This window comes from Rhinolophus ferrumequinum, chromosome 11 (assembly GCF_004115265.2).
Source record: "Rhinolophus ferrumequinum isolate MPI-CBG mRhiFer1 chromosome 11, mRhiFer1_v1.p, whole genome shotgun sequence".
NCBI classification, from domain to species: Eukaryota; Metazoa; Chordata; class Mammalia; order Chiroptera; family Rhinolophidae; genus Rhinolophus; species Rhinolophus ferrumequinum.
Genome location: NC_046294.1, coordinates 52,731,562 through 52,749,861, shown reverse-complemented (window position 1 = coordinate 52,749,861; position 18,300 = coordinate 52,731,562). Strand labels below are relative to the sequence as shown.

Sequence of the window (18,300 nt, the reverse complement as noted above, 5' to 3'; positions counted from 1 at the left end):
GCATCAGAAAAGCCAAAATAAACAGAATTTCAAACTAGTTAAAGGTTTGTTTCTCACTCACCGGGAAGTCTGAAGCAGTGTGACCCAGGGCTGGCTTAGGACTCCGCAGTGTCACAGGTCTAGGCGCATCCCCTCTCATGGCTGTACTCGAGCCTCCATCCCCAAGGTCGTGGTCCAAGGTGACTGCTTTAATTCCAACCTCCACATCCACTTTCTAGCCACGAAAAAGGCGTTAAAGGACTAAGAGCAAGCCCCTTCCGTTATAAGGACACCTCCCAGCAGCTGCTCGTGTCACTTCCACTTCCACACCGTTGGCCAGAACTTAGTCACCTGCCGGATGTAGCTGCACACGGGGCTGGAAATTGTAGTCAGTTCCCAATAGTCACGTGCCCAGCTAAACATCGGGGTTGTGTAACTACAGAATAAGGACATGGCATCGGCTGGAAATCCGTGGATAACTACACATTTCTGTACATTGGAACTTGGTATCCAACAGCAGTAGCGTCCCATATCAGTGGAAGATGGGTAGGTGGTTTAGAAACTGGCACTTAGAAAACGGGCTTACTATGCATGGGGAGAAAAAACAAATTAAGTTCATACTGTAGATCAAATAAAGTTTGATTCAACATTTAAATTTGAAAGATAATATATTAAAATTAATAGAAGAAAATACAGGAGACTATGACATCAGAGAAGGATTCCCTAAAACCTAAAAAAGCACAAACACTAGAGTAGAAAAAAGATTGCTTAGACTACATAAAAACGAAAGGTATCTGTTCAATAAAGGACAAAGCCAACAGATGACAGCCTGGGAAAAGATTCCCATGACCATAAAAACCAAAACGCACTCAGGCATCAGTTGGAAGGGGTGAAGAGTCCACTGTGGGGGTTGTGGCAATAATACAGGAGATAAAGGATGATCTGGGCCTAAAAAGAAACAGCACAGTATGGGATGAAGCTTACTAGTCATTGCGGTCAGTCCCTTCTTCACTGCTTTAACCGCCCTTGGGCCTCCGTGTCCTCGGAGTTAAAGCAGTGAAGAGACCTATGCAAGATCTGGCACCAGCCCATTAGTAGCAAAACCAAGGAAAAACTGAGGTCTCCTGACGCCTGGTGAGAAGACTGTGAGTTTCCCTCGTTTGTTTCCATAAACTTGATTGGGACCTACTCTGTGTCAGGTTCTGTCTTAGGCACTGCGATACAGAAAGAGAAAAGACACAGTCGCCGCCCTTGAAATGGTATCAATCTAAAGAAAAAAAAACAGGCAAATGCAATAAAGAATTCACGTGTAACAGAGACCAGGACTAGGTACCTGAGATGTGTACAATCTGTTTAAGAGGCAATAGAGCTGACTGATGAAGAAGAGCCAGACTCAGGCGGGCGAGTGCTGTCATTCACGAGGCCTCACGTAAGCCCCCTAGCTCGTTCCCCCTGTTATCTTGTGAGGATTCAATCAGGGCAGCAGTATGGCCTGTTCAGGACCCTCTGGGCTTCATTCTGGGGGTGAGACAGACTTCGGAGCTGAGTCTGGAAATGGTAGGCAGAGGTCTTGCATCCCGTGGAAAACCAAGGACTGTGTGGTCAGCCGCAGAAGAGCCTCTTCCTGTTCCATAGGTGATTCTGTTCTGTCCTTGTGCCAGGCATCCTGCACAAAGGGAATGGAGAGAACCAGTTCGTGTCTCAGCAGCCCCCGGTCATCGGGAGCGTCATGGGCAATGGGCGCCGGAGAAGCATCTCCTGCCCCAGCTGCAACGGCCTTGCTGACGGCAACAAGCTCCTGGCCCCCGTGGCCCTGACGTGTGGCTCCGACGGGAGCCTCTATGTGGGAGATTTCAACTACATCCGAAGGATCTTCCCCTCTGGGAATGTCACCAACATCCTGGAGTTGAGGTATGTAAGCTGATGCCTTCCTCACGGTTCCTAATAACGTCCCTTTGCCGTTAGATTACCTGGCATTACCCACTGGGCCCAGAGAAGGGGGCAGGACAGAGCCTCACCTGTCAGACTCTGGGACTTTTTTCACTTCCCAGCTTGGAGGCTAAACTGTGGGCTGAGGACTCTGGGGAAACAGGTGCTGCTTTTCCCAGGGCACCGTAATGAAAGCAAACCACTGTCTTGGGAGATAACGGTGACATCCAGATGATGTAGAAGGCTGCTAGCAGCCAAGAATTAGACCCCTTGCAAGCCCCTGAATCTCCTTTCTGCTTCCTAGCACCAAACTGATTGGAATTAGTCACATGAGTCTTTTTATAAGGATAAGGGACAGCACAATGGCCCAACCCCCGAGCCAGTGTTACCAAGTTTGGCCCTGTGAGTTACCGCTCATCAGAGTGAGGAACAGTTCTCCTCAGCTGCCCGATACTGAGATAAGGCCCACAGGCTAAAATCAGGCCGCGCCTCTCTGCTCCCAAGGTGCTCCAGAGCCAGCCGAGGCAGCCTCTTCTTTCCCCAATCCTGACCGTGAGTGATGGAGCACAGCCACACTTACAGCCTGGGGAAGGGCCTGATGTGTTGGATTTCTTCTGTGCCTCCCTAAACCAGATTGTTTTAGAACCACAGCACTGTCATAGGGTGAGTTCTTGGGTTACAGAGAAGCTGTGGATAGAGACAGTGCAGCCCCGCTCTCCCTTTCAGGAGAAATTACACCACGTTCTTCACGACTGCTTTCCCCTGGGCTGGGGTCCATGTGAGAAGGACAGGCCCTTGAGCTGGAAAGCCCTTCTTCAGAGTGGCCAGGGGAAATGGAAACTCTTTTGTGAGGCCCCTACTGTTTACCCAGTATAAGAGTTCAACGAGATAATTATTACAATTGCCCTTGACAAACAAGAGAAAGGAGAGTTGGGTCATTTAAAGAACCTGCCCAAAGTCGAGCTTCTAGGATGGTGGACCTAAAACCAGAAAGCCATTGTGCAGCTCTGCCTCCCCAAAGAATTGTCACCTGGCCCAATGAGGGTGACTTTGGCTTAATACTTTAACTTATTCCCTGGAGGGAAGCGCCTGCTGAGAATCTCCCTCTGCGGTGCACATGTGCAGGGACGGGAAGGCTTGCTGGCCGCCCAATGGCCATCACAGCCCTCAAGAAGAGAGTGTTAGTATTTGCCCTCACCCACAGGGACAAGCGAAGGAGGTCTTTGGCCATGAAAACAATTAGCAGTTCACATTCTGTGGACTCACAGGAAATCAGATAGGCTAAACGAGCACCAGGTACTGATGGGTTATTCTGGCCTTTCTTCTCTCTTTTATGAGTTTGACGGACATAGACATCCGTCAAGGAAGACGGAACCCTTGAGTGTATCTGTTTCCATCAACTGCTCGTATTGTCTTTCCATCTCCTACACTGCGATGGAAAAGCCATGGATCGGGGCGTCAGCCCACCGTAGCAGAGAAGCAGTACAACTTTGGGCATGACAGTTACCCTCTCTGGGCCTCCATTTTCACATCTTTCAAATAAGAGATCTCATTTTCCATGTCTCCCTCCCACCGTTTTGGGGAGATCATAGAAGACAGTGGGTAGGGAATGGAGAAGTTAATGAAATTTGGGAAGAAAAACATATTTACCAGTATATTATCATCTTGCTATATTTTCTTCCAGTCTTTTTCCCAGGGCTGTTTCTCTGTTACCTTGCCCCTCTAATCATAGTATATCTCCAATTCTGTATTCTATTAGAAAAGGATCATGGTGGGCTATGCAAGTTTTGACAACTCCATGTAGGCCAACGTGCACACAGAAACATAGCAGAGAGCATGTGTTCTCTGGGACTGAGTCTCTGTCTGGGAGGTCGGGGGTGGGAGGGTGTGCGGAGGAGGGAGTCGACTGTTCTAACCTCTGTCTTTAGCCCTGGTGAAAGCAGCAGCATGTGTCAGCCTCATCCCCTCCCCGAAGTCAGCCGTAGTGGTGCAGGTGAAACCATGCCTCTTCTGTGATACGTAGCTGCTTGGAAGTGAGCTCACTGACAAGCAATATCCAATATAAAATATATCAGTGTCATAGCTGCTAAGTCTTTATTTATTAGAGCCCTGTACAATACCATTGCTGTCAAGTTTTCAGGCTGCTAATAATGCTTCTAACCCTGCTGCTAACACCTCATTCTTTCTTCTATTCCCTGCTCTCCTGTCTTCTGTCAGAAATAAAGATTTCAGACATAGGTAAGCCAACCAGTGGAGAATTTCCTGTCTCTCCTCTGCCTTGTTGCATGTTGTATGGTAAGACGCATGTGTCAATTTAAGATGGCTCAATGGCAAATGAATCCTGTGCGGTTGGAACTGATTGGGAGTAATCGGTTGCAATGAGAGGACGTCATTAATAATGGTGGGTGCGGGTGACGAGAACCTGAACTCCTTTAATTTCTAGCAAAGCACAGCGGTTACTTTGGGAGTCTGTGGCTATGACAGACTGAAGTAGTGGGGGGAAAATTAACGTTGGCATAGTAATTTGAACACCGCGATCTGCTTGTCCTTAGGATAAATGAGGACATCATCCTAACGGTGTTGAGTGCCTTTGATGGTCACAATGGGAAGTTCTGAGAGTATCCTGATCAGGTCAAGACCCTAGAAGAAGACAGGTTTTCGATTTGCACTTCTTTGGGCATTCCCGGTGCCTCAGCTTTGGTGGCTGGGATGCCAGGTGACCCCTCCAGATCGTTTGCCAGCAAAGAAAATGTGGGGGAGGATTTCCAGACCCTGCAGACCACCCAAAGAGAGCAATCCCCAAATAGGAACTCTGTCACATAATAGGTTTGTCATGTAGGCTGGCCATGACACTGCCGCAGACAGAAGTGGGCCTCGTCAGTCACACGAGGAGAGCTGTCTGCCTGTCATCGTCACCTGTCCTGGTGGCACTCATCTGACTCCTGGGTAATAGTCACCTCCGAGGCCCCCAGCCTCGCACACATTTGGGTGACTTGAACGTCACCATGGGCAGCTGGAGCTGTGGCTCGTACTGTCACAGAAGTGCTCTCTGTTACCCACATATGACTCAGATCAAAGTGGCAGATGGGGTGGAGGGTAGTTGGGATAAAATAATGTCTTAGGATGGTAGAAAGAGGCAGAAAGACCCCAAATCCAATAATGATAATATCCATATCTATATAATTAGATACAGTATTCATGTAAAATCATATGCTCTTGTATATATTATTTTAAGAGCATAATAATAGTTAACATGTCTGGAGCATTTAGTGCATAGCTGAGAGGGATTAAGTGATTTACATGGATGATGACAACTCATCCCCAAACTACCCTGTGAAGTAGGTACTCGTGATACATCTCATTTACAGATGAGAAAACTGAAGCTCCCAACTGTGTGACCTCAAAAAAATGGCTTCATCTCTCCGAGCTTTAGTTTCTAACTTGAGGTTAATAAAATCTGCCTTGGAGGTTGTTAGAAGATTTACAGAGGATGTTTGCAAAGTTCTGTGCCAGGCACAGAAAAGAGCTCCAGAAATGGTGGTGGTAGTAGTAATAATACTACTACTACTAATAATAAATTATCATAATAATGATGAAGACATCATATAATATGATGATGATGTCTCTATCTTTCCCAAAAAAGAATCCAATCCTCTTACAACCAAAGACACATGCATTAAAGTAAACTAAATAGAATTTGGGAACAAAAATGGTGGAAATACATATATGTGATCATACATCAACTCAGACTCTGAACTTCCTGGCAGTCAGACTAAACAGGGAAGCATAGTTATTTTCATGGTTTGCATTATCAGAAATGGGAAAATATGCCTACTTCTCATAGGAGGAATATTTTTTTCCTAACACTAAAATCTAAGAGAGATTTTCAGGAGCTTTGTATGGGTGATACGGAACTATGCATTGATATGTGCCCTCAAGTTCAGTTTTACAGAAAACACAGAAGTACATTTCCTAAGAAGATCGTGGGTGAAAACCTAGCATTTAACACTAAAACCTGCCATCAGTGGGAGTAACCGTCTGAGACACCGCCAGGGGGACCTAGCTGGGAAGGGTCCGGAGGCCAGGGTGCTTGTCCAGCGTTGCTGTGCGTGCATCATGTGACCCTAGTCTGGTCAACTAGCTTTTCTGGTTTTTAATATCATCATTTGTAAATTAAGTTGTGGTTTTGGTGCCTTTTCTTTCTGATGTTTAGTGATCTTTTGATGTATCCATGGTATGATTTCAAAGCCAGCCCTCTCTCAAGTCATTGTTTTCTCAGGTGCTAAAAACTATTAATATTTCTAAAGGGAACTGAGGCAGGAAGGAAAAAAGGAATTTTTTTCTGCATTTAGGTTTTCTAAATTCAATCCGGAGTGAGAAGGCCTGGGTTCCAGCTCTGGTTTTAACAGGCACCTGGATATTGGCAAATCCCTTCCTCTGTCTGTAAATGTCATAAATGGATAAAGAAATTCTGAAAATTTGTCCTCTTCATTAGCACTTACTGTCTCAGCTGTTCCCAGGAATAGCCTTTGGCTCAGGCTGGTGCCCTTAGCCTGCGTGTGTGCTCCCCAGGGCAATCTCCTCTCTGCCTTTGGCCTTTTCACCTCAGTGCCAGGCCACCATGCGGGGCATGCTCAGTCCAGGGACCCCTAATCCTTTCAGCGTCTTCCTCTGCAGACCCCTCAGGGAGCAAAGATCCTCATCTCTTCCCAGATCTCTTCCCTAGGGTCGTGGAGGAATGTTTGAAGCCTATTGTTCAGAAGTACATTCAACTCAAGTCTCCATCAATCCCAGCTACACATACCATGTTTCCCCGAAAATAAGACCTAGGTGGACCATCGGCTCTAATGCGTCTTTTGGAGCAAAATATAGTAAATTATTTGGGGCAAAATTATAGTAAAATAAGACCGGGTCTTATATTAACTTTTGCTCCAAAAGATGCGTTAGAGCTGATGGTCCGTCTAGGTCTTATTTTCAGGGAAATACGGTATTATGTTAACTCTAACAGAGCCCTGAACTGCCTCCAGGAAATAGGTTGGATGGGACAATATTAACTCTGCCTACTTGGCTTTTCCACTATGTAGTAACATAAATATTCTGGAGGTTTCTCAAGGTGACCAGCTACCATTAATTGGGCATTTTTATTTTTTAATGAAACAGGTACTATGCTCAGAGATTAACATTCTTTGTACAATTTTGTCCTCAAAATACCCACTTGAAGTCAATGTGATTATCCCCATTTCTCAGATGAAAAACTGAGGCTCTGAGCAATGAAGTGATTTGCCCAAAGTCGCCTTCCAAGTGGGTGGTAGAACTGGTATTTGAAACCCTGTCTGTGTGGCTCTAGTACTCAAGTTCTCCCCACTGGTTCCAAGAACCTGTGAATCAGGTTCTGCCAGGGCTGCCTCTAGATGTGCTCAGAGGATGCTCTTTTGCACAAGGCAGACCTTACTCTGAGACAAAGGGAGAATTCTCATCAGAAGCAGAGAATAGATCGCCTTTCATCACAAAGACTCCTGGGCTCGCAGCTCCTACTAGGAAATTCCCTACACCATCCAGAAAGGGGGCAGAGTGAGGCTTGACGTAGCTCATTAGCTTCAGGAACGATATACCCTTATAATCCCTAAAATTTTACGTAGCCAAGATTATGTTTAAGGAAGGGGAAGACAATGAATGTGGGTCCTGTGACAGAATCTGGGAACAGAGCTGCGATCCTAGTCTGTGGCCAGCCCTGCTCAGGATCAGAACAGGATCAGACTCATCCCTGCCACAGAACTGGGCCTGGGGTCCCAACCTAGGCCATCTTCCATCTCATGCATTTAGGGTTGACAGAGTATTGGAAGGCCTTACTACTCAAAGTACAGGGAAGCAACCCTGGCATCCTCTGAGAACTTGTTAGAAATGCAGACTCAGGCAGCAGCACCCCAGAACTGCTGAACTGAAATCTGCATTTTAACAAAATTTCCAGGTGATTTACAAGCACATTAAAGTTCGAAAAGCACTGACCGAAGGATATGGTTTCCAAATCTGGCTGAGCCTCAGAGTCACCTGGAGAGATCTTAAAGGTACAGATGCCCAGACCCTTAAGATATTATGGGTAAGGGTGTTGTTGTTTTTTAAACTTTCCAGGTGAATCTGATGTGGAGCCATGTTTGAGAAATATCACGCTAAGACTCTTAGCAGTGGGTATTTCCTGTGTACACTCCCAGGGAGGCAGATGGCCATTCACTCACGGATTCCTAAATTCAGTAGACCTTTCTGGAGCACTTCCTCTGCACCAGCCCAGGTCTAAGCGACAGGGACACGAAGCCCGTCCCTGCCCTTGAGGAGTTCAAGATGTCATGGAAGAGACAGACCACTAAACAGAAAAGTGCCTTAAGGTGCTAGAGGTACTAAAAGTACAGTCTGCTTAAGATCCAGTGAGAACACAGCAAGGAAGTGGCCAATTTTACCAGTGGGGTCAGGGGGGCCCAGGCATCCAGGAATGGCATTATAGATGAGGTAATGCTTGAGCTGAATTTCAGGAGGTGAGCAGGTACTTTCCGGTGAATAAGGGGAGTGGAGCTTTCTAGACCCTGAGAAGCAGTGTGGAGAAGTAGGAAAAAAACAGACTTTGGAGTCCAGCAGATCGGAGCTGGAAATCCATCTATCACTTAGCAGTTTCTGGCCCTGGTCAAGTCACTTAAGGACCTTGCCTTATATGGTGGTTTTGAGGAACGTGAGGTCATGCATGTAAAACACTAGCACAGCATCCGGAATGGAATAGGCACCCAGAGGTGGCAGCAGATGCTTTTTTAACAGTGACAGTCGTGTCTGCAGCTGTTCTCCAAGGACTGGTGGCACTGCTCCCAGCAGAGGGCCAGGTGCTGTTCCCAGTGCAGGTGGCACGAGAAAGAATGAGTTGAAGATAGTCCAAGAGCTCTGCCAACTGGAAAGGGCTGTTGCGATGTATAATTTCATTTGATCCTAATGACAAGCCTGTGAGCAAAACCGAGCAGGGACTTAATCATTTGACAGCTAAGGGACCAACAGCTTGAACGATTTTGGTGACTTGCCCAAATTAGAACCCACAACTTCTAAGCTGCCAGACTTCAAATTTATCCTTGGGCGCAAAAGATGGGGCCACAGCATTTACAGATTCAGGAACCATCCTGACAATACCACCCTTTTCTGGAATTCACTGATCTGGCACTCCATGTGAGTGGCACTTCTCTGGGGCAGTGCAGGAAGACGTGAGCCAGAAACTCAGGGGGCTAATCTAAGTGGACAGGGCCCCTCATCATATTTCCTCAGGGGCCCATTTTTCTGCCAAGGTGGATAACACCAGTTTATCTTGAGTGATATACAAATAAATGAAATAATCAGCCCCACCTCATAGCAGTCATCAGGAAAGCAGAAAGATCAAGGCTGCTCTGGCGTTGCAGAGCAGGATCTAAGGTCACTGCATTTTGTCTAGCCAGAATCAGTGTCACCTGGAAAGATTAAATCTGTGCCACATTATAGGGTAAGTCACAGGGGACGTATCAAGATAAACAGGACATCTCCCCTGTTACCACCCCCCCAAAAAAAGAGAAGTAAAAGAAAAACTCAGTAATTTGATTGAAAATGCCACTTAAATGAACAAAAACAAAATGGGGATGCCATCTACTGAAAGCAAGCAGCTGCTTTGAGCCAGAAGGCACCAAACTGAACACTGGAAATTACAAAATTGAATAAAATCCTGTCTCTTCCCTTCAAGTATTGACTGTCGGATTTGGGAGGCAGGCACCTGAATAAAAAGCTACAGCATTATGTTAAGTGTCCCGTAATCCAGATATGAACGGATATGAATCTCAGTGCACAGAGAAGGAAGATTGGGGAAGGTTTGGCCAGAAAAGGTACCATTTGAACTGACCCCTGAAGAGTGAGTTCAGCAGGCTGCAAAGGGAAGGGGAACGGACATCCCACAGAGCGGGAGCAGCGGGTACAAAGATGCACGGAGGCCTGCCGAGGAACAGATAGTATTGCTGGGGTGCAGGGCTGCTGTGCGCAAGTGGCTGGAAGGAGGCTGGGAAGATGGAGCAACAGCAGAGCCCAAAGGGCCCTGTGTGCTGCCAGGCTGGGGAGCCTGAACTTAGCCTGTAAGAAATGGGCAGTGCTGGTCTTCGGGGTAGGTCAGGGAAGAATGGCTTAGGGAGCATCCAAGCTGCAGGCAGCGAGACCTTCCCTCTGTTTGAGGCAGGGCAGTTGAAGAAAATCATGTCATTTTTTTTTTCCCCCTAATTTGTTGGGGTGACGATTGTTAGTAAAATTACATAGATTTCAGTGTACAATTCTGTATTACATCATCTATAAATCCCATTGTGTGTTCACCACCCAGAGTCAGTTCTCCTTCCATCACCATATATTTGATCCCCCTGACCCTCATCTCCCACCCCCCACCCCCCTTACCCTCTGGTAACCACTAAACTATTGTCCGTGTCTTTGAGTTTTTGTTTCTCATTTGTTTGTCTTGTTGTTTTTGGTTTATATACAAAAACATTTGTGACAGCATGGATGGATCTTGAGAGTATGATGCTAAGCGAAATAAGTCAGACAGAAAAAGCAGAGAACCATATGATTTCACTGATATGTGGTAAATCATGTCATCTTCATCAAATTTGGGGAGAGGAAACGAAGGAAAGCCTTAGGTCTGGAGACCCCGTTAGTAGCGGCCAGTTCCCAAGACACTGTTCCAAGCAATGGATGGTTGTGATGACGGACAGTCAGGGCTAGATAAATACCTTCAGAGATCTTGACGCTGAAAAGATTAAAGTGCCCCAGTCTTCATATGCAATTCAAACAAAAACACCAATTTGTAAAAATGTGTTTTGTAAAAGGACGTAAAACTTACATGCCTGATAAAATGCAAAATAGCTTCTTTCTAAACTTTTCTGATCCTATGACTTGCATCCTGAAGGGATATACAGTACCCCTACTTGGCTGGTGCTCTAGGCGTAGCTCATTCTGCCCTCTGAATCCCCTGGCACAGTGTGTCCCACCGTGCGGTGAAAATAGCCAGGCCATCCAGCCTGAACAGAGAGATTCCTGTTTCTCAGAAGACGTTCAGTACTGAGATGCAGTCGGAGGGCCTGTGGATAATCAGGCCATGCACAGCAGCAGAAAACAGCTCCCCAGGAGTTGTGAGTCCTACTCCAATGGCCTAGAGGTGGAAGAAATGGTAAATCAGTACCATGTGATAGCAAAAGTCCTACCGTGTAGTCCCCTCCAAGTGCGAAAACATACATGATGACTCGTAAGTAAAATAGTTAAGATTACTGTGTATCCCCAAAAAGAAGACCTAGCTGGACAATCAGCTCTAATGCGTCTTTTGCAGCAAAGATTAATATAAGACCCCAGTCTTATTTTACTATAAGACCAGGTATGATATAATATAATACAATACAATATAATGCAATACAATATAATATATCCTGTCTTATTTTACTATAATATAAAACTGGGTATAATATAATATAATATAATAATACTGGGTCTTATATTAATTTTTGCTCCAAAGACGCATTAGAGCTGATTGTCTGGCCAGGTCTTATTTTCGGGGAAACACGGTATTAAGTACCTAAGAGGTGCTATACATGATGTTAAATATTTGTCATCTGTTATTTTACGTAATATCCCAATACACTGACCAGGTAGCTGTTAACATCCCCCTTCTGCAGCTGAAGAGAACTTGAAGCGCAGGAGGCCAGGTAATCCGCTCAAGTTTCAAAACCTGGAAATGACAGAGCTAGACTTAGAACCCAGACTGATCTGATTCCAAAGCCTGTGCAGTTTTCCTACCCTGTACATAGAGGCAGTGCCCTGTCTCTGTAATGCCTCTGTGCAGTCATGGTCTGACTTCACTTTCCTCTGTTAGCATAGCCTTGTCTTTATGACTGTTTTCCAGAAACAGAACCATCATCAGCACTGCTCCGATGTTTGGTTTATTTTTTCTTGGACGTTGATGCAAAACACAAATTAACCTGCAGTGCATTTATATCTGACGGCAAGCGGGAGATGACTGGCTCCTGATAAGTATAACATGAGTGTCAAGTGAAGACCGTGTTGGTGCTCCCTGGGAGTCAGACGTGGCCAGGGTCTTATCAGTCAGTCCCAAGAAGGCCTGTGGCTGCTGTCAAAACTCTGGGGGAGAAGAGCTTGTGTGTCAGACAGACTCTTAGAGCGTTTTTTAAAGTCAAGCCCTTTCATGTTTCTGGCTTGGATTTACAGGCCACCTATGGTAAGCCCCACGCGTAATCCTTTTACGAAAACGTGTTGAGCACCTGATATGGGCGTGGCCCTGGGCTGGGCATCACCATCACTGGCATTCATAGTTGGGTGGGAGGCAGAGTTAGACCAACCACTGGGATCAGAAAAATTGGTGAATTATCATCCAAAATGAAGACATCATTCCCATATGACGTTTTTGCTTGGATTTAAGTTGTACCTCTCTGGCTACCTGATAAGAAAGAAGAAAGTGCTCACCAACTGGTATGTCCTTGTTTTCCAGTCACAGTCCAGCACATAAATACTACCTGGCTACAGATCCTATGAGTGGGGCCGTCTTCCTCTCGGACACCAACAGCCGGCGGGTCTTTAAGATCAAGTCCACCGTGGTGGTGAAGGACCTTGTCAAGAACTCTGAGGTGGTCGCGGGGACAGGTGACCAGTGCCTCCCCTTCGACGACACTCGCTGCGGGGACGGTGGGAAGGCCACAGAAGCCACACTTACCAATCCCAGGGGTAAGGCCTTTCGTTTGAAACACTTTCAGTAACATTTATTGGGGTGTTTTTCATTTCCAAAAGAAATACATGTTATCATTGCAAAAATTTTTGGAAATTACCAAGAACTCTACAAAGGGGAATTAAAATTGTCATAATCCCACCTGCTGGAAATATTCCCAGTGAACATTTCCTGTCTTTCCTACTCGTCTTTTTTTCTAAGTGTTTGTGTGCATGTAATGCTCACCAAAAACAAACAAAATGAGATCACATTAAACAAACTGTGTTAGTAACCTACTTTTTTCCTAACCGATAAATCATGAACAGGTCTCCATGTCATTAGTTTTCTCTGTACTCGTTTTTAATGGCTGTATAGTATTCTATCAAGTGGACATCCCATCATTTTATTTATCAATCCTCTACTGTTGGGAATTTATGCTGTATCACGTTACTATTTTATAAAATCATTGCAGTCTGTCCTGTCTGCACATGTTCTATGCTCTAGGGTGGGTTAGCTGTTTCAATTTTGAGTCCCGTAAAAAATTGGGCCTCTTCCTACCCATAATCACAATTTTTCACTCACTTATTCATCAAGTACTTACCGAGTATGCAGTGTACTCTGGTTGCATAGATAAGTGCACTGTAGCAGAAAAATAAGATTGGAACGTGAATCACTCTGATTTGAGAGAGAAGGAGAAGTACTTCCTGAGATGCAAGGAGAAAGAACTGTGCATGCAAGTCCAAAACTGAGAGAAGCCCCTGTGCCTAGGAGAGTAGGAGGGCTTTTTGGCGGAGCAGCCATCATGAATGAATATCCATCATTCACCCTAAAGCCCGTCACCTATAGTGTCTAAGCCTCAGTGTCCTCATTAATGAAATAGAAGTAATAATACCTTCTGTGTCCACCTCCTAGCTTCATTCTGAGGATCAAAATTAATATACTTCATGTGGTACCCTATAAAAATGACATGGGTGATGATATTATTAAATAGTGCCAGATTTCAGGGCCTGGTTTCAAATCAAAGCATTTAGACACTAGTCAAATCAGGCAGACCTGTATTCAAATTCAGACGTTGCCACTTAATAGCTGTGTGACTTGGGGTGAGTTGCTTAACCTCTCTGAGTCTTATTTCCCTCATCTATGAAATAGAGATATAGTGTACAATTGTGGTACACATTAAATGTTATCAAGAATGTAAATGCTTAGTACCATGGTGCCAGGCACGTGATAAACATCCCATAGAGTGATTTCTATTATAGCTGTTACATTATATTGTATTATAGCATATGTCTCTACCACATATCTGGAGTGATCAGATAGTAACTCTGTGAGGTAAAATCGTGGCATCTATGGTTAATCTCCCTCCTAGTTATGATTTCCTAATACTGAGAGTGTAGCCTGCAGTAGAGAGAACACTGAGCTTGCATTTAGGGACCCTGCATTGTGGTTTTGCTCTGCCACTCTCTGGCTTTGTGACCTCCTCCTCTGGGCCTCAGTTTTCCCACGGGTAAATGAGCAGATTAGGCTACATGCTCCCTGAGACGCCTTTCAGTTGCAACATTCTCCTCTCCTAGAATTGACACTGTTTTTTCCAATAATTTTTACTCTCTCCACGTCTTTCTCAGTTGCTCTACACACGTGTGTTCTCCACCTTCTCATCATGCACACGTGCGCACATGCACACACACACACACACCCCCTCTCACGCATATGTAATGCAGTGAAACCTGCCCAAAAGCCTGTAATTACCGCAGTTAGAAGTGACAGGGGTGCCACAGTATGCAGACCCTTTGCAGCAGGGAGGAGAAAAGATGTTCAGCTATTTAGCATAACAAACGGAGAGGAAAAACTCAAGTAATTCATCAGGGGATAGATCATTCCTATTAGCCTGTGCAGCCAACTTTGTAAACAAGAAACCAGATTGTTCATGGAGCACTCATCAGTCCTCGCAGATGGGAGAGAAAGACAGCATAGCCAGGCAGACAGGAAAACTCCTGTCTTGGTCCTTAAGGAATGTAACTAGTTTACTTACGTTCTAGGCAGGGACCGAAGAAAGGCTTCCCTGCCTGGAGGTTGCCTGGTCCTCTGCGTGAAATCGCTCTCCAGCCCTGAACAGCCTGTAGAGGGGGCAGGAGGAACTACTGGTGCAGTGGGTTTTCATCCCTCACAGGCCCTTCGGTGTCTTAAAGCACCCTGCTGGCCAATCCTAGATACATGGGTCCCCAGAGCCAGGGCCTTGACACCCACAAAGTACATGTAAGTCACTAAATTATTGAGGGCTAACTGCTACACGTCACATGTTATTATCTCCATTTTACTGATGAGGAAACGGAGACTTGGAAGTGAAGTGACTTGCCTAAGGTTATATACCTGGAAAGCTTATGTCTCTACCTCTGAACAGCTTTTTCTGACCCCTTCTTTCAGTTCCTTCCCCAGAGGAAACTGAACGGAATAAAACCAGCCAGAATTTTCTTTATTTCATCATGAACCCTCTGGCTTCTGCCAGTCCCTGGGGCACTCCCCATGACACCCACTCACCGCGGTGTTTCCCCATCTAGGCAGTGGGCTCCTTGGAGGCACGTGTCGTCTATGGCTCAGCGCCAGCACCCCTGAGCAGTCCTTGATTTGGTAGGGGTATGTCTAACTCTTGGGATTCTGGACCCAGGGCGGAAGTCAGTATCACCCGGGAGCATTTTTAATACGTGCCTTGGTCCCAGTCCCAGCCAACACTCTGAATTAGTGTTTCCAGGAGAGAGGCCAAGCAGGTATCTGTCAAAAACAAAACTCTTCAGGTAATTCTGATACACATCACTGGTTAAGAAGTCCTGATTTACTAGAGTGGTTCTCAAACTTTGCTTGGTATTATCATCACCCAAGGCACTTGTCAGAAATACAGATAGATAGATAGATGCTCAGTCTCCACTTGAGATGTTTTTGAAATAGCTACCTGGAGGGTGCATTTGTAGCAAGCTCCCAGGTGATTCTCACACATATCCAAGACTGAGAAATACAGATCAGAACAATCCCTTCATGCAACAGCTGAGAAAACACATGCAGAGATATCCAGGGACTGGCCCAAGGCCACACAGCTGGTCAGGGAGAAAGTCAAGGGGTGGGACAGTCTCGCGAATGGAAGGGGTGATGTGAATACTAATTCTGACGCCTCTCTTCCATGTGCCTTTTTTTAGAAAAGAAATTCACTAGTATTCCCTACACAGATCCAAAGGATTGTTTTTTTCAGGCTCTATACTTCTATAATGAGCAATGAAACCAAAATAGTAATACAATAGAAAACATGAAGAATGATTATCTTCGAAGAAAAATTGTTACCAAAAAGGGGATTTGATTAGTATAATTACAGGTCTTCAGAAGTAGGTAAATTTAAATAATTCACAGTTTTGATATTGAAAAAGATATTCCTTACCGCTTCCTCTCGTGCCTAGCGAACCCCCAGAAGTTTAGAGTCCAGTTTTAGTAGATGGCAAAGGTGATAGGTAAGAATCTCCAGCGGCAGCAAGGTGGGAGAACGAGACCCCTGGAGAATCTGAAGACCTGGAGTCGAGTCCTCCCCGCTTTGCGTAAGTCACTCCGCACCGCTAGGCGTCTATCTCCTTGTCATTAGAAGGGGAGTAAATGTAGTGCCGAGGATCTAATCAAATCACAGAGGGGACGTGCTCTGTCAGCCCGCAAGGCTCCACGAGTATGTGGGTTGTCATCACTTTTAACACTGAACTCTCTGCCGTAGGCATCACAGTGGACAAGTCCGGGCTGATTTATTTCGTGGATGGCACCATGATCAGACGCATTGATCAGAATGGGGTCATCTCTACCCTGCTGGGTTCCAATGATCTTACCTCGGCCCGGCCCCTCAGCTGTGATTCTGTCATGGATATTTCTCAGGTAAGGAGAAAGCTTTGTCTGCCAGAGCCCTGGGTCTGGACACTCGTCCTCTCACCTGGCACCCAGCCAGCCCGCTGGCCTTTCCTCTTTACACTGCACAAGCCTTCTCAGAGCACGCTCTTGGTGCTGGGCCTGTGAAGAATGCTCAGGACACAGAGATGAGTAGGGCATAGCTCTGTGCTCTCAGAGTTCACCAGCAGGGGTGACAAGTGGGTGACAGAGGGAGGCTCGGGGGACAGAGAAGAAATCTGCCTCAGGAAGCCTCAAAGGCAGCAGAAATTCACACAGTGTGAATTTAAATCCATAGCCATCTGACTTCTCTCTTTGGGAACACAGGTACTTGTACATCATTCTGCTTCTAGACTGTAAGCTACATGAGGATAGCAATTCTGTCTCTCTTTTCCTCTACTGTAACCAAAGTACCTAGAACAGAGTAGGAGCACAACCATGATTTGGTGATTAATTAATTGATTGACTGATTAATTAAATCATGGCTTTGCTACTTACCAGCTGAGTAAGTTTAGACAAGTTTCTGAGGTCCTTTGAGCCTCATTTTTCACATCTATGAAATGGAAATAATGTTACATCAGCAGGATTGCTTTAAGAATACATGAAACAATGCATGCAAGTCTCCTAGCACTGCTTGGCTCTTCAGAGATGGTCAATAAACACAAGTTTTCGTGCCCACTTTCGCAAAGGAAGTGACGTTTGTGCCAGGTTCGGAAGGTTGAACAGGGGTTTGCTGGGCAACATTTCACACAAAGGGAACAGCATGTGCAAAGGTACAAGGATGTTCATTGGTCTGGTACCTTCAAGGAACATTGGAAAATTGAATGCCTGAGCATAGATTTCTTGGAAGGAAGTAGTAGCAGGAGTTGAAAGCATGATTTGGGGCCAGTTGGTGAAGGACCTTACCATACCATGCCAGAGACCTTGGACCTTCGCAGGTGGACATCAGCATCCTAATGTAGCCCAGAGAAAGACACAAGTGACTGGCTACTCAGCAGGTCCTTAGCTTGTCCCGCAATGAGTTGGCAAGGGATATGTCCTTTAGTGATAGATCCTTTGGCAGGGCCCAGCCAGCACTAAATCACTGAACATCCATCTTGCCATCATTAGAAAAACCAAGGACATGAAGGAGGCTTGAGTTATGTTCCATTGCAAATTGGTGTCAGCAATAGCCACTCTTAACTTTTTAAACCCCCTCACTTCTAGGGGAGCCCACACATAGGCGCTTTCCCACTGACCGTGGACCTGCTTACTGGTGCTCGGCAGGATGGGGTCTCACTGGTCACGCCTACCTTTGTTACCGAATGTGTCACACAGCCCCTGCCCCAGAGCCCGTGGCTGCTGCTGGCGGTCCCAGCACCCATGTCACATCCCTGTCGGATGCTGTGTGATTTCCCTCTGCACCAGCTAATGTGATTGTCACGCTCCAGAATGGAATCTGTTCTCTGCCACTTGTGTTTCCAGTTTGGCAGGCTTCCCTTTGCTGGCTCGAGAGTTTCCCTCTCCAGTCTGTGAGCAAGCTTGAATTACCCGTCAGGAAGCTGCCACGGCCTAAGGATGTGCGTACAAGTATTTTCAATTCTCAAAATGGGTCCTCCACCAGCCAGCGCCGGGTGCTGAAAATTTTTAATCCACACATTGGAAAATTGTTTAACTTTAGATAGAGGTACTGGGACGCAGCCAGATCAAAGGCTTGGAAGACAACTGCCTGTAATGGAGGGGTGCAACCCACGCTTAGATTC

General features: G+C 45.9%; 1 protein-coding gene across 1 annotated transcript in view; it reads left to right on the top strand.

Moving 5' to 3' along the window:
- Positions 1-18,300, top strand: part of TENM4 (teneurin transmembrane protein 4) — a 719,375-nt gene that overhangs the window by 657,852 nt on the left and 43,223 nt on the right. Inside the window, exons 23-25 of the mRNA XM_033120388.1 lie at positions 1,641-1,890; positions 12,437-12,669; positions 16,395-16,549. Coding sequence (XP_032976279.1) covers positions 1,641-1,890; positions 12,437-12,669; positions 16,395-16,549 — 638 coding nt within the window. The remainder of the gene's footprint in view (positions 1-1,640; positions 1,891-12,436; positions 12,670-16,394; positions 16,550-18,300) is intronic.